A 24,154-nucleotide genomic window follows, 5' to 3' on the forward strand; every position below is an offset into this window, starting at 1 on the left:
AGGCCTTGGACCCATTAGGATAGTTTATCCTAATATGTGTGTGTGTGTGTACATTGCTCCCCATCTTTTTCTTTCTCCGCAGCGGCAATGACTTATCCTTTATTTCTTTGCTCGTAGGGTAAGCTTTGTAGATTTTTTTTGTAAATAAAATTATTTTCTTTTCACAAATTTTTTTGTTCATAAAAGTTATTCTACTCATTTAGGTCTACTTGATGATAGTAATATTTTGATATTTAGAATAAATTTTTGGGGTTAGGATTTGGAGTAAATATTGACTTTTAAAAAGAGATGACCATAGGATTGTAGAGTTAAATTAATAAATAATTTCTATCAGTTTATTTTTGTTTATTTACATCTCTAAGATTTTAAAATAATTATTTTGGTTAAAAGGGTTATTATTTGTGAGGAATATGATACTTGTACCATGGGGTCTTAGAATAAATTATTTATATACATATATTTGAGGTATTATTGAACTTATGGTGGCTTATTTTTGAGATTTAAAGTATAAATAAGATTTTAAAAACATAATAAAAATTTTATATTTGAGAATTTCAGAAAGTTTCATGTAAGTAAGTAATTTGGAGAACCAAAAAAAAAAAGAGGAGCATTCTGAATTTGTTTGGAAATTATAATATAGTGATAAAATACTTAATTATATGTTATGAGAGGTTTGAGACTTTTATTGGAAGTAAAAATTTTAACTAACATATACAAATATTAATAATAAATTCTATGTAATAAGTTATTTAATTTTATATATTAAATGATACCTACATTATTTTGTAGATTACCTTGTGCCTTGAAGTGTGTGAAACTTGTGCTTTTTCCTCAAACTTGCACGAGTAAGCTTGGAGTTGAAGTAACTGAGGTTAATTTATTTTGTATACATAATATGAATTGTAAGATCTTCTTAACATTCTCTGTTTAACTAAATTGTGAATCACGCATTTATGATTAAAATATCTTTTTCATATACTGAAACTCAATCAAGTGGGAAGCATGTTAACTCAAATTATATTGACTTGTATTGATTTGATGTTTGTATCATGTTATAGAGCAAAGTTGATGTTATGTTGTGAAATGTGAGATTTATATTCTTTATTGTTGATTAAGATTGTTATATTGTAATTACGCATTGGGCTCATAACTAGAGAATGAGATTTGTTATGTGGAGAATAACACGTAAAGTTTCTCAAAAAAGGATTTTTTGTACAATCTATTTATTTATTTTCCAATTTCTAATGTTCACATTTTTTTTTTCCCGTCATACTAAACATACAAGCGGATCTAATACAATAACCATTATCTACCAGTAAACGTGACCTATATATATAAGAAACCCAATACTCAGACAATGGAACTCAAAATCTAATTTCACAAACCCTTTTGCAGATTCGAAAAGAATATGAAATCAGTTTCGTTGGTAGCCAAACAACAATGAGACGTCGTGAAGCAAATAAGTAGATCAGCATATACCTATATATCATGAATCACCGGGGAAGAAAAAAGAAGAGACAAGCTCAGATTCATACCAAGTTTCTTAGTATCAAGGCATGATGAACTCAGAGTATGAAGCAGCAACATTAAATTAAAGAAAACTACAAGGCAAGGACGATAGAATAGATAAAACTAGATAAGCTCTTGTATCTAGCTCTTGCTTCTTGAATGCCTCAAAGATGATTCTGACTTCGCCTAACTTGTATGCACAACCTATAACTGAAGTCAAAGAAAGATCAATTTTTTTAGCCGGGTAAAAATCATGTCGAAATTAGTCATCTATGGTATCAACTTGTGAAGTCAAAGAAAGAAATTAGTTATGTAAGTTATTTATGATTAAATAAGCATAACAATAAAAAAAACTACTAGAAACATGTGCAAAATAATAAGAGTTGAGAGTTATAGCTTCTTAGGGGTATATCACTATTAAGGAAATACTGCCTACATATCACGTTTTGGAAGTCTTCTCGCCTAGATTTTGTGGATTTTTAAGCATTCACATTCAAGGAACATAAAATTTGTTACTGCTTTCCAATCGAATCTTATGATTTTTTTGGGGGGGAGGGGATAGTAACAAGAAGTGTGGCACTATCATTAAGATGATTGGACCATGTATTTTTATTTGAAAGAAAATTACAAAATTAAAAGGAAAATTTAAAAAAAAAAGGATTCACCGCATGTATAGGGAGGTAAACTAAAAATTCTTACTGAAAGAAACAAAACTGTACCCAGGACTGACACTAGTGCAAAGGACAAACTTTTTAAAACAACTTAAGAACTATACTTTTCATAACGGTTTTATAATCGAAAAATCCTAAGAAAAATATCTATTAAATTTTAAAATTTAAAATCGGTCTTGTTTGCTATACCATAATAGCAATTAACAACACATTTTTATAATAATTTCTTATTGGAGATTTTGAAATTTAAAATATTTTTTTTTTGGGATTTTCCATTTTATATTAGTATAGATGGAGCTCAATGTAAAAAGTATGAAATATACCTTAGCACTAAGTCTGAAATAGATGCCCAAGAGAATGCCAAAAGTTTGACATCCACTCCCAACAACGAAACCCCTTTTTGCTCTCAACCTCATTATTGGGATTGTTGAAGCTATCTGACTCACTATCAACAAAACAAGAACAATGACTTAATACATAGTGCCAAATGATATTTGAAGTTGGTTCAATTACAACAAAACAGTAACAATGAATATGCATATATGGTGGATCACCTGGGGCAATTGGACCGTTTGATATTAATACTTCCTCCTCCTGTCCTCATTATCTTTTGTTTTGATATTTCTTTACCAAACAACCTCCTCCAATAATGAACTTGATCATTTTTAAAATTTTTAGAAATATTAATAACTGATGTTAACTAAATTCTTTAATTTACGTCAAAATGTTTTCTAATATTCAGCACCTAGCAATACCCTATCATTCTCTCGAACAAGAAGCTGGTTATATACTAAAAATATAATCATGTAACTCTTCACATCCAGATTCTCTTATAATTGTGAGAAAAAACTGATTATAACTCATAATTAATTATATGATGTGCTAAAACATACAAATGAGGTAAAATTATCTTCAACTTATGACTTCTCCCACAAATCAGAGGAAATAAAAAAATTAAGGAAATACATAAGATCTAGTTTGATATGTGGTGGACTGTTAAAGCCAAATAATGTCATGGCCTAAGGAAATGAAATAACCAAGAAAAATATAATATTTACATGAATTGAAAGATTATATTAAATTAATATATCGAAGAAAATTCAAATAGCCATCAAGCATGCATTAATATAAAACATAAAGTTTAAGAAGGGTTGATCTACGTACCTTGGAAGTATAGACTCATCTTCTTCAACAACAAACTGATCATGATGTCTAGAGCATTGAGTATAACCTCCATCTTTCTCATCTTCTGCGAGTGTAACACCAGTGGCCTGCAATATTTTCATCATTGTCTTAGGGCCCAGGATTTGCAGACCCATTGCTCCTTTAAGTGCTCTTTTAGCAAGTAAACCAGCAATGACATTGCCGTCTCTATGAAAGACTTGGATATCCACAAACCATTTCCGCTCTAACATCCCTTTAATTTCCATGATCACAGCAATATCCTTGTGCGTCTCAGGAACTTCAAATTTGATCAATCGAACAGCCTCAGTGGAGTCGCTTCTCAAGATAACATATCCAATACCAGCGTCCCAAGCTCTTTTGAGACCCATCAGGCAACCCCATACTTTTGCTGTGAGGATATCTCCACCACTTAATTTCAGAAGAAAAGCCTCCTTCATACAATTGTTGCCATCTTTAAGAACGCCACCACAAGCCGCTTTGTCATCTAAATGAGAACAGGCGCCATCCACTTCTACAACGGTATCATCATGTCTCGGCCAGGGACCATAACCTCCACTGTTGATGGCTGGATCAATCTTCACGTGGTTATTGATGATACTACAACCTTCGTCCCTTGTTCTTCGCCATGCTTCGACATCTTCTTTGCACACCGCTTGCCACCCACACTTGCTTATTTTCATCCTTGGTGACTTATTTTCCATTGCATTCTTAGAGAAAAATACCATTTGGGATCCGTTTATAAGCAAAGAGGAATGAGGAATATATGTTATATGAAGCTGAGGACTCCCAGCCGTTTTTAAATAAACATGACTCACATGATACGAGTTTGGAAATTCATCATTAGGAAATCTGCAACTCCAACAAATTGCATCCTTCCCTTTTCCAAATGCGCGATCCTTTTCTATGACTAAGCATATGGCTATGCCCCACCATTCACGTGAACCACAATAATCAGGGGATATATTTATTATGAACGACACATTTGGACACCACCAGAATTCTTTCTCACAAAAGTAGTTTTGATTATAAAACCATGATGGTACTTTGCTACCTTGAATTGTTAATGCGCGAAAAGTTGGACAGAGGGAAATTAACTGGGACAAAAAAAAAACAGATTGTTTGTATGAGAAGTATGTTGATTAACACGTAAGAAATGGAAATATATATGTACAAGTCAACTAAACTATATATTTATTGTCAAAGAAATAAAAAAAAAAAGTAATTCTAAAAACTCACAATTTCTGAATCCCCTCTTACAATTGCTGACTTCATATTTAAATGGTTGCGAACCTATAAGAAACAATTTTCCATGTTAAAGAAGTAAAATGATTGAGGTGAAAGAACACTTAAAAGACAAATAAAATAAACCTGAGGTTGAAATGATTCAATGAAATCCCATAATTGATGTGCACATCCGTAATGTTTCATTGATGAAGAACCATCAGCACATATACATGATAGATTTGAAGGAAGTTGCGGCAAAGACCGAAGCCTTGGGCAACTCCAAAGACTAATAGTTTTAAGCTTCAAAAGATTGGAAATGAGGCCAGATGGTAAGTCAATGAAATTGTTTTGACTTAGATTTAAAATTTCCAATGATGATAACATGCTGATATCATCGGGAAGTGATGAGTCATGGAGATTGCAGTTTTGTAAACATAAATGTGTCAATGATGACAAAGACGGCAACAGCATAAAACTTGTTGACTTTGAAGGGCTTTGAAAAAGGGAGAAGCAACTCCATGATGATGATGATTGTGCTTCACCATTGTAGCTACTAAATGATAACCCTTTTATAGCAATCCCACTCAAATCCAGCACTTCCAAAGCTTCATTTTCATTCAAATTCTCTGGCAGCCTTGAAAACTTTGAGCATTGAGAAATTTTGATAACTTTCAGAGCTTTCAACTTACTAACACTACATGGAAGACAGATCAACTTTTTGCAGTTCGTCAAATTTAATTCAACGAGACCAATCAAATTGCCCAACGATTGAGGTAGTTTGGCTATAGCAGTCTTCTCTAAATCAAGCTTAGATAGACGTGTCATATCTTTTCCAAACTAAGGAAGTTTTCTAACTTTTGAACAACCTGATAGAATAAAAGTCTCCAAGCCATTGATCTCAAATTTTTCTGGAAGGGTTTTAACTTTTTCGCAATCTTTCAAGTCAACAGTGACAAGCCTCTTATGTTGCCCAAGAGACTGGTGAACTTCAACTAAGTTAGAACACCCTTCAAGAATCAATTTTTCAAGATGAGGAATTCTATCAAAATTTGGGGTTTCGATGAGGTATTCTGAATGAGATAAATCAAGGGACTTCAAGCTTGGGAGAGACTAACAATAGAAAAATAGGAAACAATAAGCCTTCAAAACCAAACACTGATATAATTTAATAAATTATGGTCAAAGAATTTAAATGAAAGGATTGTAATTACCTGTGTTCCTCTCCAAAGTTTTTTTAATTTGCTATGTTGCATTTTTAGTACTACAAGTTCATAGAGTTGAGGCTGATTGGGAAAATAAAATAATGGATACCTCACCCATTCTATGACTTTCAAGTCGCTAGAAAGGAACTTGAGCCCGTGCGGAAGATTTAATTGGCAATGTGAAACATGTGAGCGACTTGAAATCATAAGTAACTTGAGATTACTCATCTTTAATAAGGCTTCAGGATCCCAAAATGCATCACATGACTTTTCCAATGTTAGCGCTATTCCTCGGATTGCTTCTGTCCCCTATAAAACAACAAGCCAAGGTCAAAATGTATGTAAAAGTTATGGAATATATTGATATTTAAAAGCACATAAACACAAGAATGTTGGAATAATGTCACCTTATTTCCTTTTAGTACATGATTGGCATCCTCCAAAGACAATATCCTGGAACGCTTGCCTGCATCATAAGGTGATTCTTGATAGACAATATATTTACACATATCTTGGAGAATTTCATGCACCCACAAATGCCTCTCATAACTAATTATTAGTGATTTCTTAATGAGAACATTTATCCCAGTTTTTGGGCGAAGATCCTTATCCAAAGTTTCTAAAATTTGTATGACATGATCTTTGTCCATCCCATTGAAAAAGCAAGCAATATCCAAGAATATAGTTTTCTGCTGATCATCCAGTCCATCAAAACTCACTTGAATTATCTTCAAAATATCCTTTGGAGGAATTTTCTTGAGCTTAGCTAGTTCATCCTTCCATTCCACTACAGGTCTTTTGCAAAGAGATGAACCTAACACTGTGAGCACTAAAGGAAGGCCTCCAGCATATTTAATGACGGTTCTAGCTAGTTTCAAATAATCTTCATTAGGATGCTCTTCTTTAAAAGCTTTTTGAAGGAACAGTTCAAGGGACTCTTTCTCACTCAATAGTTTGAATTCATACACAGCAGATACACCGTGTGATGATAACAAATGCTTATCCCTAGTTGTTATTATTATTATGCTCCCTTCGCTGAACCATCCTTGCTTGGGAGCCAAATTTTCAAGTTGCCTAATATCACTCACATCATCAAGGACAAGTAGAATTTTTCTGTCAGTCAACTTGCTTTTTATTAACTCCATTCCTTCATAAAAATCAGCCACTTCCATACTCTTTTTATCTAGAGAAGAAACAAGTTTTCTTGGCAATGAAATCAAACCTTCTTTTTCCCATGCCTCTCTAATATTATCAAGGAAGCAGTGGATCTCAAAGTTTTTGCGCTCTCGCTCCCGCTCATAAAAGGCTCTAGCAAGAGTTGTTTTGCCTACGCCTCCTGTGCCCCATATTCCTATAAACCCAACTGCTCCTGATTCCCTTGCTACAATTGACTTCAATTTTTCTAATTTTGGTTCAATTCCAATTAACTTGCCATGACCATATGCGGATTTATCAAGTAACTTCGACCCCAATTCTTCAGCAATGCTTTCAATGAATTCGCTTTCATACCTTCATATGAAAATAAAATTATAAAATGATTTTTTTTACATGAAAATAGCGTGATGGTTTTAAGTCAACTGAATTTTAAAGTTCTTGCATAAACAATAAAAAATACTTAATGTGAGATGTAAAGAAAAACATGACCACAAATGTAGCAATTTTAAGTTTTCCGTGAAGCTTAGTTTGCACTTAGTGGGGATAGGAGATAATTATTTGCAGATATGCACGATTATGTTCGTGTGTCCACGCACTTTACTATAGCCCCTAGATATTGAAGTCACTTAATTAATACATTATAGGTTGAGTTTCCTTTTCTTTTTTTTGGCAATACATTTTATTATTTGAATAGTTTTTCTTAATTTTATTTAAGCAAGATTTCACAAGAGTTCTAATCTAACGCTATACGGTAACGTCTTCAGCCATCAAAAAATAATAACAACTATTAATTATTTATTAATAAACAATGAAATTTCAAAATTTACAGAAATTATAAATTATTAATATTAATTTTTTAATTGTTGAATTACATAATAATTATTACTATGTAATTTTACTAATATATATTCAAGAAAATTACCATTTCAGAATTATATCATTAACTGAATTCAATTGGAAAACCTAGATCATCTACAACCTAGTGATACAAGTCTATTTTACCAACAACTAAAAGGGTGTTTGGATGAAAACCAAACTATAATTTTAAAAGTGTTTTTACGTTATATAAAATAAATACGTAGAAGATTCTGTCTCGTTTTGTGAAAAAATGTTTTTGAAAAGCATTTTTCTATCTTGTCAAACACCACTTAAAAATACAAGTCTATAATGAAATAAAATGGGTGAAATACTAAGGAAAAAATAATCTGCCAGTCCTTATAGTTTTATCTGATTTTAAATCAGGTTATTCTAGTTTTTTTTCCTTTTTATGGAATTCTTATAATTTATTACATTAAATGAACAAGTCCTTTTGTTAAAAATACTCCCAACAGGGTTAATGTTGTGGTGACATGGCATTGAAATTTTAAAAGGCTGCATGGACTTGCTTTCTTTTCTTCCTGGTAAAAGCTTGCAGCTCTCTCTCTCTCATCCCTCAAGAGCCAACCACACCAGTCTCACGCCGACAAGGATAAGAAAGAGAGAGAAAGCAAACCTTTTTAATACCACGTCACGCAGCATTAATAGTGTTGAGAGTATTTTTTACGAAAAGACTTGCTCTTTGTTTTGACTGAAATACCCTTATTTAGCATAAAAATTATTTAAATATTTTATTTTTTTCATTGCATGTATTGATATATATATTTATTTAGATTTCTTTTAAATGTCTAAGATCATATTTCAAAAGCTTATTTTATTCATGATACATTTAATAATTAATTTGAGTTTAAGAGGTTATATTAATAACTTAAATTTGTAATTTAAAATTTTTAAGCTATTTTTGTAATAAACATTTATAAAGACATTTTTTGGAGTGAATTTATAAAAATATTTAGGGAAGTGTATATTTATTAAAGGAATTATTGAAACTCTTAATAAAATTTTTAATATCTATAATAATTAAATTACTTAAGCTTTTATCCCTATATGATCAAAACATTAGAAAAATATTTATTTGTAAGAGATAATTAAGAGAAAGAAAAATAAAACATTTAAATTCTTCAAAATAATTTTATCCAAAATTAGGAATTTAGTATGATGAAGGATAAATTAGTAAATAAATATTATTCTAGTACAAATTTTAATTAAAAATATCTTTTTAAAATTCTCTTAACAAAATTAACCATTTAAAATTAAGTGTATGCTTTCAAAATACATAAAAAAATGTAATTAAGGTAAAATGGATTAAAGTATTTTAGTTTGGGATAATTAATCTCCAGGTCCTTATAGTTTCATCTGATTTTTAATTAGGTCATTATAAAATTTTTTCTTTTTATCAGATGCTTTTACTTTCGTGTGTTTTTAATTAGGTCCTTCTATTTTTTTTCTTTTTATCAGGTCCTTATAGTTTCACTTATTTTTTAATTAGGTGCTTTGTAGTTTTTGAAAAATTATTTATTAACTTTATTCTTTAAAATTAATTTCATTTTTAAATTAATAATTATATAATTGGACAAAATAATTAATATAATCATTTAGTAATTAATAAATAATCAGAATAATAATTATACTTAAATATAAATTATTTATAATCATATTTTAATTTTAGATAAATTTATTATTATAATTTGAATTTTATAATTATAAAAATTTGAATTGAAAATAAATAAATATTTGTTTAACTAAAAATTTAAAAGAATATTAACATAAGATTGTTACAATAATTTATTATTTTTAAAATGTTATTATTTGTAAAATAAAGAATAAAAACTACAAGGACCTAATTAAAAACAAAGTAAAACAATAAGGACCTGATAAAAAGAAAAAAAAATTATAAGGACTTGATTAAAAATATATGAAAGTATAAGGATCTGATAAAAAAAAATTATAGGGACATGATTAAAAACCAGTTGAAACTATAAGGACTTATATATTAATTATCCCTTCTAGTTTTAAGTAAATGACATTTATGATACTTGTTAGTTAAAACTAAATGGGTAGGGAAGGGACCTACTCACTCGCCTGACACAATACACACCCTATCCTTCAGCAAATAGATCCCACAATCTCCGCAATAAGAGAAGTTGTGGGTTGCCATAATATAAAACCTTGATGAAACAATACTTTAGAGTATATTTAAACATCTACGCCCTTATTTCTCAACCAAAAAAAAGAAGAGAGATGATAATTATTGAGAGAAGTGAAAATTACCGATCTTTTGAGTCCCAACCAGATAAATTAGCAACTTTTTCAAAAGCATCTCTCCACTTTTGCACCTTTATTTTGTCCTCAGCAAATCTTTCTTCATGCTTCATGAACGCCTCTGCAAAACTTCCTTTTTGTTTCCTAACATCAGAAGCATCTACACCGTAAAATATTGGAAACACTTGAAGACTTCTCTCTTCCTTCAACTGGAGGATCTTTTGAAGCTCATCCAAACACCAAGTTGAAGAAGCATAATTTGGGGAGAGCACAATAATTGCAGAACGAGATTCTTCAATTGCTTGTATTAAACTTGGATTAATAGATTCTCCCCTTTCCAGTTCTTCCTCATCCCGAAAAGTTCTAAATCCTTTGCGTTTTAAAGCAGCATACAAATGATCAGTAAAATTTTTCCGAGTATCTTCCCCTCGAAAGCTCAAAAACACGTGATACTTCCATCTTTTAGTTGAACCAGAAGAGCTTGAAGAACAGCCAACTCCATTGGCATCACGCGCCATCACAAGGATTTGGAAATTGGAATCTGAACCCAAGTACAAAAGTAAAAACAAAAGAAACTGAAAGAATTATATTCCAATATGGTATAATAAAAATTAGTAACTCCATAGTATAACCATACACAGTTCACATGTACATGAAAGAATTTTTAGAGTTACCTGTTACTCTTTAGCTTGCAAATATTCACATAAAGATTATTCTAAAATTCTCAAGAATCTACAAAATTACACATAAATATTTATTAATATAAAACTCAACTATTCCAAAACTATTCTAAAATTCTAAGACTACCCTATAAACAAAAATATATTAATTGTCATAAATCTAGCTATTTATAATAGATATAATATTATTTTGAAAATATAATTTACATATAAGACTATTTAAATTTAATAAATTAATTAAATATATATATATTTATCACTTAAAATCTAAATATTTCATATTAAAATCTCAATTATTTATTATAGTCTCATTTAAAATTTTTTCTCAGCCAAACAACTCTTTTGAAGTATAAATAACTTTTTTTTAATAAAATTCTCAATTTACAATTCTTCAATCTTTCAAAAATTATTTCAAAAATATATCTTGAACCTATTTAACATTCAATCTGATGAAAACCTCAATAATACATTAAATAACTCAAATAAATTATTTAACTTAAATTTAATCGGTAAAAACATTATATATATTGAATAACAAATTTTTTAACTAAAATCTTAATTTAAAATTCTCAAAAAAATCATTAAACAAATATAAATAGGTCAAAATTTCTTAATAATGTATCCTTAAAGTTTTACGGTCATATATTGGTCAAATTCTATATTTACTCCTACAATCTTAATTTAAAATTCTCAAAACAATCATTAAACAAATATAAATCGGTTAAAATTTATTAATAATGCATATTTAAATTTCTACGGTCATATATTAGTCAAAACTCTATATTTACTCCATACTCATATTGTAAAATTTTCTCTAAAGATTATAATAAAACTAATAATATAAAAATCTAAATATATATGAAATAGTCATAAAGAAAATTTGATTAAAAAAATATATTTGTATACCTAAATGATCCCAAATCTTGCCTTATCCTTCAGACAGCATGTACTTTCATTCTCTCTTGATTTTCCTCTCTGCCTCTCGCTCTTTCAAACTCTTCTCTCGCTCTCTCTTTGTCTCTTATGCTCTCTCTTCCTCTGGCTTGAAAAATAATAACTGGGGTGAAGGTATTTAATAACCCCATATTCAATTCGTTCCACCGCCCCTCCCCCATTTTTTCCACTTTGATCTGTTCCTTCCCATTTTTTCTTCCGTCATTTAATACTCTTCCCCCCATTCTTCTTTCATTTATTATACTCCATTTTTTTCAACTCTATTTACTACTCCTCCCACAACGTTCTTCTTTCATTTAATAATCCCCCTCCCCTCATCTTTTCTACCAAATTCGGTGGAAAAGATGGCCTTTTTTGTAAAAAAATAAGTATTGATAATATTATATTATATATTATATTTTTTAAACTTTTTTAATTTTTTAAAAAAATAGTATGTTACAATTACAGTTTATCAATTTTAATTGTAAAAAGTACAAACACAGTAAATTTTATAAAATCACAAGAAAAGAAGAAAAATAGAAAAGTCACCATAGCTTATGAAATGATCATTTTTTTAAAAATTGGAGGGAACAGTGACTTTTATTTTTCCTCTGATAGAACGTGGTTCTTCTTCTTTCCTCATGACTATGTTTTCAACAGGTTTTTCCTCTAATTTTTTTTATTATCATCAATGGTTGATCTGTGTCCTTGTAAATGAAATATCCTCCTTGCATGTGACATTTGTTTCATTAGAACTAACTTCTCTTTCTTCATTCTTTTAGCATTCATTTTTGAATTGGTTGTTTTTTGTTTTTCTTTTTACTTCTTGCAGTTAAAATGTCATCTGCCAAGGTCATTGGCAACATGGTGACAACTTTTATGGAAGAAAAGAGATATGAAGAAACTTTAAAATTTTTAAATCATAGTTTCACTTTTAAAGGGGAATGAAAACTCATGATGTTTAGTTTCTAAGGAAGTACTCTTTTAACCATAACTGGAAGATGTCTCACGAGAGCAAAAACATAATTTGTGTAGGTATCATAGATTTTTTATTGAGAATTTAAAAAGAAAGCTAATTTGAGAACCCCTGTACCTAGTTTGCTAAAACTTAATGTGCATAGGAGTGTCATTTTTTTTTTCTCTTTTCTAGAAACTCCTCCTCTTTATTGATATTTTAACATGGTATTAGAGTCAATTTTGGTGGGCCGATTAACCGAGATTTCAATCCTTGTATGTGGCTCTATTAGCCGATTGAAGTTTTGTAAAGACAACAATGTTCTTAAACTCGCCAAAGTCACTGGTGAATGATAAAATTTGGAATTGAGATATTTGAAGCCCTAATTACTGTGACCTGTCCTAATCATTCTTGAAGGTTCGATATTAGAAAAATTAGGGGTGATCGCTTCGGAAAACTACGATCTTGAAGTTCTTTGAAACCATCATCAAAATGCTATCGTTGATGTCATAGGAAAATAATATGAAATATTAGCATTTTAGCACCTGATAATTTTCATCACAATAGATGCAAATTTTTTACTGTCATCAATGGATGCAAATTTTTTATTATTGACTAGTGAGAGCAAAAACATAATTTGTGTAGGTATCATAGATTCTTTATTGAGAATTTCAAGAGAAAGCTAATTTGAGAATCCCAGTACCTAGTATGCTAAAGCTCAATGTGTATAAGAGTGTCATTTTGACCAAAAATAGATTAAGCATTGGTGGCGCAGGTGGGGTCTTATATGACTGGGAGGGAAACTTTATCAAACCATTTTACAATAACATTAGATATGTGGATGGCATTCTTCTGTTGGCCTCAAAGAAGGCTTAACTTCTTTTGGACCACTTGAAAAATTTATTGAGGAAGTAGACAGTAAACCATTGATCCGGATGTTAAGAAAAGAAGGTGTTAAGAGGATTATTGTGTAGTTAATTTATTAGTGTTAGTACATAATAAGTATTTTAGATTTGGACTTACTGCATATAAATGGGCCCTGTGTTGTTTCTCAGTTTAGTAGTTTTCTGGTTATATCATTAGGCTTTATGCCTTGTTTTTGTTAATAATAATTTAGTATTATCCAAAAACTTCTCTTCTTTTTTGATATCTTGATATGGTATCAGAGTCAAGTTTGGTGAGCCAAGAGTTTAATTCTTATATGTGGCTCTATTAGACATTGCATGAACTTTGTGAATTTGTAAATTCTTTAGAAACAATGACCCATGAAACATTACAATATGGTGGATTTCATTAATTGGAAAGACTAAATAGTGCTCTGTACATATGAAGTTTAAGCATAGGAGGTTTCATTTGAAAAAAAAAAAAAAGAAGGACCAAAGGTGATATTTATTCATCAAACTGTATAATTGAATTCATAATATACTGCTACTTTTCTATAAGGGTATTTTTGAAACACCATGTGATATTTATTATTATTAACTAACTTGATTGAGTTCTATAATTTTTTTAAATTAGTCAACTAGATCTTATATTAAGGACTGGTATAGTAATAAAGACTGGATGCTGTACCTGATACAAAGATTCCTGTATTTTATTTTTTCAGTTCACAGAAGTATTCCATTTCAAATTTGAAGTATTTAGCTTCTACCAAAAACTTGTAATACCATTTCTTGGGTCCAAGTGCTTAGCCCCAAAAGGGGTAAGTCAAAATTTATTTAGGCCCAAAGAAGTGGGCCAGGATAGGCAGCCCACATGTGAACCATAGCCCAATTCCGTCGATTTTTCATCTGAAGGTTTTAGCGCTCGTCCTATAACTACGCAAATTTGGGGGATGGATTAGGGTTTTTGGGAAGCTCATTAACAACGGTGCAATGGACGCCATCACAGAGGGAGTTAACAACATCAACATCGCCGATTCTTACAAAAGAATCGCATTCAGGTCTCTAATACCAAGAAGCCCCTCTTCTTCTATGTTAATTTGGCCAAGGTTTGTTCCGTGCGCCTTCGATTTTTTTGGACCTTTTTTTGGAGTTTTATATGTTGCTGTTAACGAATACTCTTTCTGATATAAACGTTTGAAAATTTGTGAGCTTTTATTGTTTTTTTTTTTTTTGGGTTCTTTGCGTTGTTTAATTTTTGTTTATACTTGTTAATGTTAATGCAGAGGTATATGCAACAGCATAATGAGGTCGAGCTGTCAGCACTTGAATGGGTATGAAGTCCTGGAGCTAAATAGCTTTACTTATTTTAAACCTGTATTCTCTATTGCATGTGTTGATGGCAGTAACTATCCTATTGAGTGATTTCGTAAGAGTTTAAATTGGTTACCATAATTGTGAGCAGCCGATGTTAATATTATTGCAGGGAAGACCGACTAATATTCTGCATTAAGAATCATATATCAAAATTTGATTGAATAAAAAAAAAATTCCGCTGTTTAGAGCTTAGTTATTCTCTATCATTCTCCGAGGTCTGCGTATGTTGTCCCGTTGGCTGGAGTGATTTTCTTCAGGCTTCATTCGCTGTTCGCTACCTCATGGGCTCGTATGGACTTGAAGTCAATTTGAGTCTCAATTCTGTTCATAAAGCCATAGACAATTTCTGTTTTCTGAATAGGCTTTAGTGGAGCAGGCCAGTCATGAAAATGCTATGCAGTGTGGTTGACTACTGTAGGCCCTTTGGTAACTTCTCTGCAAACTTGTTATCCTAAGCCTAGTCCTCTAGGGTCCGTTTGGTACGAGGGAAATGAAAGGAAGGTGAGGCGAAGAGCTCATTTTGAAAAATTAAAGAAGTGAGGATAAAAATTTTAATTAATTTTTATTACTCTTTTATCTTACAACTTCTCTTTATTAAAATTTAAAACCCTGTTTTTTAATTTTTTAAATTGAGCTTACTAAAATTTTCCTTCTCATCCCGTCTCTTCCATTTCCTTCCTACGAGACATTGGTTTGGCTTTGGATTGCTGACTATATGGTTATATGAAGATCTTAGACAGTCATATATCCTTTTGAACTTGAGCTTTGTGTATCTTATTTGAAGATTGGAGTATCAATAACATTCCATTTATTTTACTAAACTGTTGCGTTAATAATTGATTCTTCAATTTGTAGAAAATTAAGGTTTATAGGTTAAACAAGTATGCATACTTAAACTAGAAATTGATACTAGGTATTCTACGTCCAGACTGTTGAATTGTTTCCTATTCCTGGCATGACATGCCAGAGATGATGTAGTTTTTTAATAATTCATGTCAAACCATTCCTTTCTCATTTATCTTTACCTTTGCACCTTCCTTCCTTAAATTTGTTTCGATAATGTTTGATTGTTTTCTATATATTTTCATTAAAGCTATCGCGACGGTGGTGACGGTTGCTGAAATTTTGAAAAACAATGGGCTTGCTGTTGAAAAGAGTAAGATATTACTATCTTCTATTTTCTGGGCCCCGTCTTAACTATTTTTGTGAAAATGGTTGAAGAATCAAATTTGATTAATGGTGGGATCTAATGTAGAAATTATGACATCAACTGTTGAGATAAGGGATGACTCTAGAGGTAGACCTGTCCAGAAGGCCAAGGTGAGAGGATTTTAGAATTTCCTTGAATTGTCATTTACTTGTTGAACCCAGAACATGTCTTTTTATAGTCAGCCACCGCCTTTTCACTTGCTCTGATACTTCTCATTCTTTAAAAACTTGGTTCAGATTGAGATATTGCTGGGGAAAACAGAAAATTTTGATGAGCTGATGGCGGCAGCTGCGGCTGCAGCCGCAGCCGCAGCCGAAGCCGAAGACGGTGAGAATGGAGATGTTGATGAGCATGGCGCATGATGTTATTCAGGCTTGCTCCTGCATCTCGTTCTGATATGTAATATTGATTAGCATATTTGTTGTTAGAACTGTAGAAGGAACCAGATAAGCGTTATAATTCATTGCGCTTGTTGAATGATTCTTTTTTTAAATTTTCAATGTAACTTTGTTTTTGTTCTTTATAAAATCGGTTCTATTGTTCTTATATATTCTTCACAATAGATACATCCATTCTGTTTTTCAGGAAAAAAAAAAAAGAGCTTGGGAAGGTCATATCCATTTCTGTGGAATTCAAGATCTGTTGCGAATAGTGTGTGTTTGTGTTTTTCCCCAAATTTTTATAATTATATTGATGTTGATATTGAGTATATACGATGTCACTGCAATTATATTGATGCGGATTTTTTAATTAATGTTTAAAATTTTAATTTCAAGTTAAAATTCAATTCCGATGATTATCTTATATTTTAATGTCTGCTCTCTATATAAAGTTAATGCATATCAACTTAAGGCAGGTCAATTCAATTCATTAATTAACAAGAGTTCACCGTTCAATCTCATGTTAGCGTTTTATCTGGAAAACTCTCCCCTGTGAGAGCAAAATTCACCCCCCCCCCCGTGAGAGCCCAAATCGTTCCCTGGTGAGCGGTTCCTTTTGGCGTTCTTTTCCTGGTGGCCGCAAGAGGAGAGTGATCTGGTGTGCATGTGTTGGTGTGTGTGGGTGTTAGACTTGTGGTTAATGCAGCTCGGAACTTCAATAAAAGGCCCGACAAGGCAATCGGAATGGCCAAGGACGAGATTTGGACCGGTGAGAATGGATTCAAAGGCAGGGGAATATGCTTTTGGACTAAGGAGAGTGGGCAACGAGTAGATCTATAGTTTACAGGCTAGTCGGAGGTTTCAACCAAGCATTATGAATCAAGTTTTGATATAGTGGTGATGTTTTGGAGGTTAGTGGCAAATTAATTCTCACTTTGGAAATCAGAAGAACCTTGCTGAAAATCAAGGATGATTTAAGTTGAGTGCCACCTGGATGCCTTTGGTTTTTGTTTGATTTCAAGGAACAAGTGATTATTGATGGTTCTGGCTAAGACTGATGAATGCATCTGGTGAGACGGTGAAGACAAGCCACTGGTGGACTGAAATCTAGGGGATAAAAAGCTTCTGGTCTTTTGTCCTGTTTTCTCTTCTGGAGAACATCTTCCTTTTGGAAAATGCTTCTTGAAGTTGTAACCTGGCTTTTTGGATAAGCTATGGAGTTGTTTAATGGGTTTGTGATCTTTATGGTTAGGTCTCAACCCCCCCAATTTCAACTTGTTTCTTCTTTTCTTTATTTATGACTCTTCTAGATGGATTGTTAGCCAGCGCTCTTTCTTCTTGCATCATGTTTTCAGTTGCTGTCTTGGAAGAGGACCAGGGTTTTGTTGGTGCCGATTGACTTTTGTTCTCTAGTTTCTATTGTACTGTATTTTTATTTTTAATTCGATTGTTTGTGGTGAAATTTGGATTTTGTACTGGTTTTAATTTCTTAATACAACTGCATCTTTCTGACCCAAAAAAAAAAAAAATTCTCATATTAGCGTTACTTCTTTTTGGGTGGGTGGTACTCCTCTTGTTCTTAGTATTGGACTTAGTTATTGAGTTGGTTTTGATTCTAAATATAAGACATATTTTTGTATTTATAATTTTCTCTGAATTATCCCTATAGATACTCCTCAATCATAATTAAGTAGAAGAGGAAGATAAAGTATTAAGAAAGATGATTATAATATTTTAGAAAAAACATGTCATATTTCTTATAATTAACTAACTTACCTAACTTATTAATCTAATCATATTAATTAAATAGGTCTTATATTAAGGACAGGAGGAGTACCAAAGAAAAATGGAGACTTCCGACTGAATCACCGTAAATATAAATCCCAAGATCGTCACTTTGTTTCTCATTCTGCACACACAGTTTGTATGACGGAAGTGGAATGATTTTGTAGTACTACTTTTGATTCTTAATATAAGACCTTATTTGATTTTATTTTGGTTCTAAATATAAGACCCTAATTCACTTTATCTCTATATATATTTTTTTTAAGATAGTTCTTTTAATAATGATAATTCTAGTCAATAAACTTAATTAGCAAGGATATTTTAGGAAAGACAACACCTATTGATCACAAATAACTAACTTAACTTATTTCATTAATCTACTCAAATTAGTCACTAGCTCTTATATTTAGGACTGTGGATAATATTTATTAAGAATGCATTGCTAAATTAATTAGTCAGATGATAATATTTGATCTTTAAAATTGTGTCGGACGTCGCATAAGTATAATTTTATGAGCAATTTTGTTAATGGATGACTCAATGCTAACTTGTGATAAGTTACGAAGATATGACAAATTATAATAATACTCCTCCGGTCCTTATTATAAGACCCAATTGACTTTTATTTGGTCTAATTATGACCCAATCCATTTGTCTCTTATATTTATGCATTTTTTTCCAAGATAATCCTTCTAATAATGATAGTTTTAGCCAATATACTTAATGCAAGATATTTTAGGAATGACACATATTTATTAATAACCAAATAATTATATCTCCTCAAAAAGTCATTGGGTCTTTGAAACAGAATTTTGGACTAGCAAAAAGTTCATGACTGAATATATAGAATCAACATTTAAGAATTGAATTCTAAGCAAATCAAAATCCAACAGACTAAAGAGATCAACTTTCTTTAAAATTTTACCCATTAAGTTGAAGCAAGTGACATTATGATCATCATCATGTCTTTGAAAGCCTTGAGTTAAACATGATTAAGATCCTATTAATATACCCACTACGCATTGACATTATATGAAATTCGAATTTTAAGCAACTCTCAAGTGACTTGTGTTATTAAACTGGGAGATGGCATTCGTCTGAATGATTAATGTACTCCTCCGGTTTTTAATATACGACTTAATTGTTGAATTGATTTTGATCCTAATATAAGACCTATTTCTCATATTTATCAATTTTTTTAAATTACCCATATGGATACTTCTTCAACCATAATCAAGTAGAAGAAGAAGATGGACATCAAAAAAGATAATTATGGTATTTTAAGGAAAACACATTTATATTTCTTATAATTAACTAACTTACCTAACTTCCTTAATTTAATCAAATTAGTTAAATAAGTCTTATATTAAGGATCGAAAGAGTAATATTAATGATTATTGGTTTTAAGCTCCAACTTCCAAACTAAATCCTCGTCGATTTACTATGAAGACTATATCTATCCTAAGTTTTGAGCAGAACATGCGTTATATTTAGTTTTTCTTAATTCGAATGTAGTTTGAGCAAATCAGTTAATTTTCTCATTGACTTTTTTTCCTTGCCGAATTTTGCCAAAAAGACTTTTACGGCCTACGTTTTGACTTTGATCACAAAACCAAAACAAGACATTCTTTGACCTTAATCAAAAAATTAAATTTAAACGTTGTACAAATATTTTAAAGAAACCCATTATTATTGGAGAAAATATTACAAACCACATAAAACATCATCACTGAAAAGCTCTATAGCAAAAACTATTTACTGAGCCTTGGTAAACCACGCAAAAACCCACCTTCTATGGATTTCAACATACAATGATAACGGTAACTTTGACATAAGAAATGATAAAACATACATATTGATTACTTATGATGAGATTATTTTTAGCGATTACTCATTCATATGAGATTAAACAGTAATTTTTCTAAATTATTTCGGTCGTTTACCTCGGTTACTTACTTATAACTTCACAATTCATACTCCTATGGTCCTATTTATTAAAGTAAAGAGAGAAGAAAATTTTTGATCATATTTATAAGATAAAGAGAAGAATTTTACATCAGTGTACAATTTTATTTTTTATTTATTATTATGTTGATTTTGTTTTTATGGAGTATATTATATATTAAATAGAGATAAAGTCAGAAATTGTTAAATTTTAAATGAAAGTTAATAACAAGAGTTTATTGGTTTTATTGTATAAAACATATTAAAAATGACTTATAAATAGGATCAGAAAATAACATTTTTATACTTGTGTAACCTTTTTTTTTTTTGGCTATAGCCTCTCCTTTTGTTTTTTTTGTGACTAAGAGAGTGTTTGTCTAACTCAAAAATGTTTTTGAAAAGTATTTTTATATAAATTGAAAAAAATTTTTTATATATTTATTTGTGTAAATATTTTTTAAATCATAATTATCTATCTAGGAGCCAAAGCTAGATCCAATCCAGTGAATCTACTGATCTATTAAATGTTTTTTCCCCACAAAAGAATCCAAATTTTTAATTTTTAATTGATTAATTTATGCGTCAGAAAATCACGCGGACAAGAAGACAATGAAATCTGTCGGAGGAGAATTCCTTGAGACTGCAAGGAAAGCCCCAAGCTTCGGAGGCATACCGCCCTGCATCTCATTCGATCAAAGCGGATCCGTTCGTCGCTTTCAATTCCCGTCTCAAATGGTCTTTTTCTCTGTCAAACCCTTGTTCAGCATCCTGCTCTTCTCCCTCTCTCTCCTTCTTATCCTTTCATTTCTATCTTCTTCTTCTTCCCCTTTCTCCCTCTATCGGACATCTTCCGATTCGGCCATGTAAGTTCACAATCTTATGCTTTTTGTTTTATTTCTAATTTATTTGGATGTGGGTAGTGGAATGCTGAAATTTATTCTTGATTGGTTAGTGTAATTGCATATAGAAAAAGAAAGAAGAAAGAAAGTAGCAACTGAGAATCTTCGATTTGAAATTTAACATCTTTTCAAGCGTTGTTAATGCAGAGGGGAAGGAGATATATGGAGTGTTCGGCGCCTCGTCGAGTGGAGACCTTGCAAATGGTGGCTGCAAGGACACCTAACAGGTACTTGTTACTTAAATCGGCTATTCGTGGATTTAACAACTTCTCTATTTTGTTGGTGGTTAAAGTTGAATGTTATTAAACTTTAGGGATTACTGAATTTGTTGGGGAAAATGAATCCGCGGTTGCTTAGTATCGGATGAAGAATTTGGTGTGAGCTGCTATTGTATTCATGCATAGTTAGAAGTTAACCTTGAAAGGTCGAAAAAATTTATAGCCTGAAACAGATTTTCTAGTGTTTAGTGGAAGTTTTACTCGTATTTCATGTATTCATGGAATGATCAGACTTTAAGGCATTGATTTAGCTATATATATATATTTTAAATTTAGAAGCGCCCTTCAGTGAATTAGGTCATGTTAGTGGGGCTGCTGATTGGGTTCACTTTTTACTTTCTGAAACTACCGTAATTGGTTTCATTGCAGACAATTGCTTTCGTTTTTTCTTGAAATGGTGCAGCTCTACCTTTAGAAACCAATGGGTATATCAGAGTGGATTGCTATGGTGGCCTCAACCAGATGCGTAGAGATGTGAGTTTCACAAGAAAACTCTTGAATACCAAATCCATATAGAGAAACTCTTGATCCTCTTGTTGCTTTCTTAAAATACTGATATCGTGATGCTATTTGGTGAATGCAGTTTTGTGATGGTGTGGGCATTGCTCGTCTGTTAAATGCAACCCTGGTGATGCCAAAGTTTGAAGTGGCTTCATATTGGAATGAAACAAGGTTATTTATCATTCCGTTTATATAACGTAAAAGTAATTAAAAGTAATTGTTCTGTCCAAAATCTTTCTAAGTTGCATTTTTATATTGGTAAAGATATCTATCTGTTGGTTAGTGAATTATATTGTCCTCTAACCTGAAACTGCATTTGAATACTTGGTTCCATTGCAGTGGTTTCGCAGATGTATTTGATGTAGACTACTTCATTCAACAGATGAATGGCTTTGTTAAGGTTGTCAAAGAGTTGCCACCAGAGATTGCATCAAAAGAACCCGTCGCAGTGGATTGTAGCAAACGGAAAGGCCATTTCGATTATGTCGAAAGTGTTCTTCCTTCTCTATTAAAGCATAAATATATTTCCTTCACGCCAGCCATGTCCCAACGAAGGGACAGGTATGTATATTCATCTGAGTCCTTATTCCCAGGAGATAAGTCGCACAGTTTTTCCCCATTTTTAGAGAAAATAATGTTACACGGGAAATTATATGTTCAGAATATTAATTATTTGAATAATTTCATGAGGCCGTGAATTTACTTTTTCATTTTTCCTTTCTTTTGCCCATTTCTTTTGTAGGGGAACCGAATGGATTTTATGTTCATTCCATAGTTACGAATTAAGAGTAGATTTTCCCCCCGTGTCAGTATGTGAGGTTGCCATCATCTTGCCTAATACTAGATTGGCTCATCGTATAATGTTTTGCTTCCCCCCCCCCCCATTCATAATTGGAAGGATATTTAGATTGAGCTGGAATAATTAACTTCTCGTGTGATATTGAAGCAAATTCAGAAACCCCAGTCTATTCTAAATATTGTAGGATAGGGTTATTTTAACATCTTATTATAATATCGTGAACCGTAAAGCAGAGACTAGCTAGGGGGAATAATTGTCGTGGAAAAAAAAATCCCTTCCCTTTGCTTTCCTCTCGTTCATTCGGTTATAATCAACTTCAGCAGTTCTCTGAATTTTTTACCCCTTGTTTGTAGGTACCCTCTATACGCCAAAGCTGCTCTTTGTCAAGCATGTTATAAAGGATTACGTCTCACAAGATCCTTGGAAATGAAAGCCTCTGAGCTCCTGCAAGTTATACCAAAACCCTTTCTCTCACTTCATCTTCGTTTTGAACCCGACATGGTTGCTTATTCTCAGTGCGAGTACCCAGGCCTTTCTCCTGCCTCTATCAAAGCCATAGAAGCAGCACCACAAGGTGACAGAAAACCATGGACTGGTGAGTTAGCCCGCATTTGGAGAAGACGAGGGAAATGTCCGCTTACACCAAATGAGACGGCTTTGATACTTCAAGCTCTTTCCATCCCGCCAAACACAAATATATACCTTGCAGCTGGGGATGGTCTGATGGAAGTTGAAGGGTTGACAGCTACTTACGCTAACATATTTACCAAGTCTAGCCTCCTAAGTAATGAAGATTTCGCAGCCATGCACGGGAATACTAAAGCTGCTTTAGATTATTATGTATCTATTAATAGCGATTCGTATATAGCTACATATTTTGGGAACATGGATAAGATGGTTGCAGCAATGAGAGCTTTCAAGGGACTATATAAAACTCTATTTTTGAGCAGAAGAGCTTTTGCAGAATTAACGTTTCAAGGACTGAGGGAAAAGGAGTTGATACAAGCTCTATGGAAGGTTCATAGAGATGATTTTGCCATGGGAAGAGGATCTGCTCTGCCTGAGTGTTTTTGCGAATTTAAGTTGTGACTTTGGATTTCATTAATGTTTTTAGGCCTCTGGCATACTATTCTGTGTTGTTGTTTTCTTTTCTTTTTCATTTTTCTTTTAGGCTGTATGTTCCGATTTTGTGGAAGGAAGCCCTTGGCTTTGTTTAGGTTGTGTATTCTTTCATAACTAACTTATTATTTTCTTCATCTGATTTTCAATTTTATCATCGATTAATATTGACGTGTAAGCCGTCAGAACTCAATACTCATTCAAAAACCTTCATTTCTTCTCCACTTACCCATATCCACAGTGATATCTAATATTTTAGGCCCTTCTGCGAACATAATGGTCACTACATCTGGGAACCAATTATTAATGTTTTACAAATAATTTATGTC

The 24,154-nt window shown here is 31.9% G+C and overlaps 1 protein-coding gene and 2 pseudogenes across 3 annotated transcripts; 2 read left to right on the forward strand and 1 right to left on the reverse strand.

Annotated features, from left to right (window-relative positions):
• Positions 1-4,589: 4,589 nt before the first annotated feature.
• LOC114750734 (TMV resistance protein N-like) lies at positions 4,590-10,602 on the reverse strand (annotated as a pseudogene).
• Positions 10,603-14,488: 3,886 nt separating this feature from the next.
• LOC114750732 (uncharacterized protein At2g34160-like) lies at positions 14,489-16,718 on the forward strand (annotated as a pseudogene).
• Positions 16,719-20,844: 4,126 nt separating this feature from the next.
• Positions 20,845-23,832, forward strand: LOC114750729 (O-fucosyltransferase 13-like). 3 transcript variants are annotated; one of them, XM_028939332.1, is made up of 6 exons: positions 20,845-21,092; positions 21,276-21,355; positions 21,810-21,880; positions 21,990-22,078; positions 22,247-22,468; positions 23,060-23,832. In XM_028939332.1, the coding sequence occupies exons 1-6, from the start codon at positions 20,962-20,964 to the stop codon at positions 23,793-23,795; spliced, it is 1,329 nt and encodes a 442-aa protein (XP_028795165.1). In that variant the 5' UTR covers positions 20,845-20,961; the 3' UTR covers positions 23,796-23,832. The 3 variants fall into 3 exon arrangements, with proteins under 3 accessions (XP_028795165.1, XP_028795166.1, XP_028795167.1); XM_028939333.1 differs by having other exon boundaries at positions 21,075-21,092; positions 21,776-21,880; XM_028939334.1 differs by lacking the exons at positions 20,845-21,092; positions 21,276-21,355 and adding an exon at positions 21,470-21,552 and having other exon boundaries at positions 21,776-21,880.
• The last annotated feature ends 322 nt before the right edge of the window (positions 23,833-24,154 follow it).

This window comes from Neltuma alba, unplaced genomic scaffold (assembly GCF_004799145.2).
Source record: "Neltuma alba isolate B1F8T4 unplaced genomic scaffold, ASM479914v2 tig00006625_pilon, whole genome shotgun sequence".
NCBI classification, from domain to species: Eukaryota; Viridiplantae; Streptophyta; class Magnoliopsida; order Fabales; family Fabaceae; genus Neltuma; species Neltuma alba.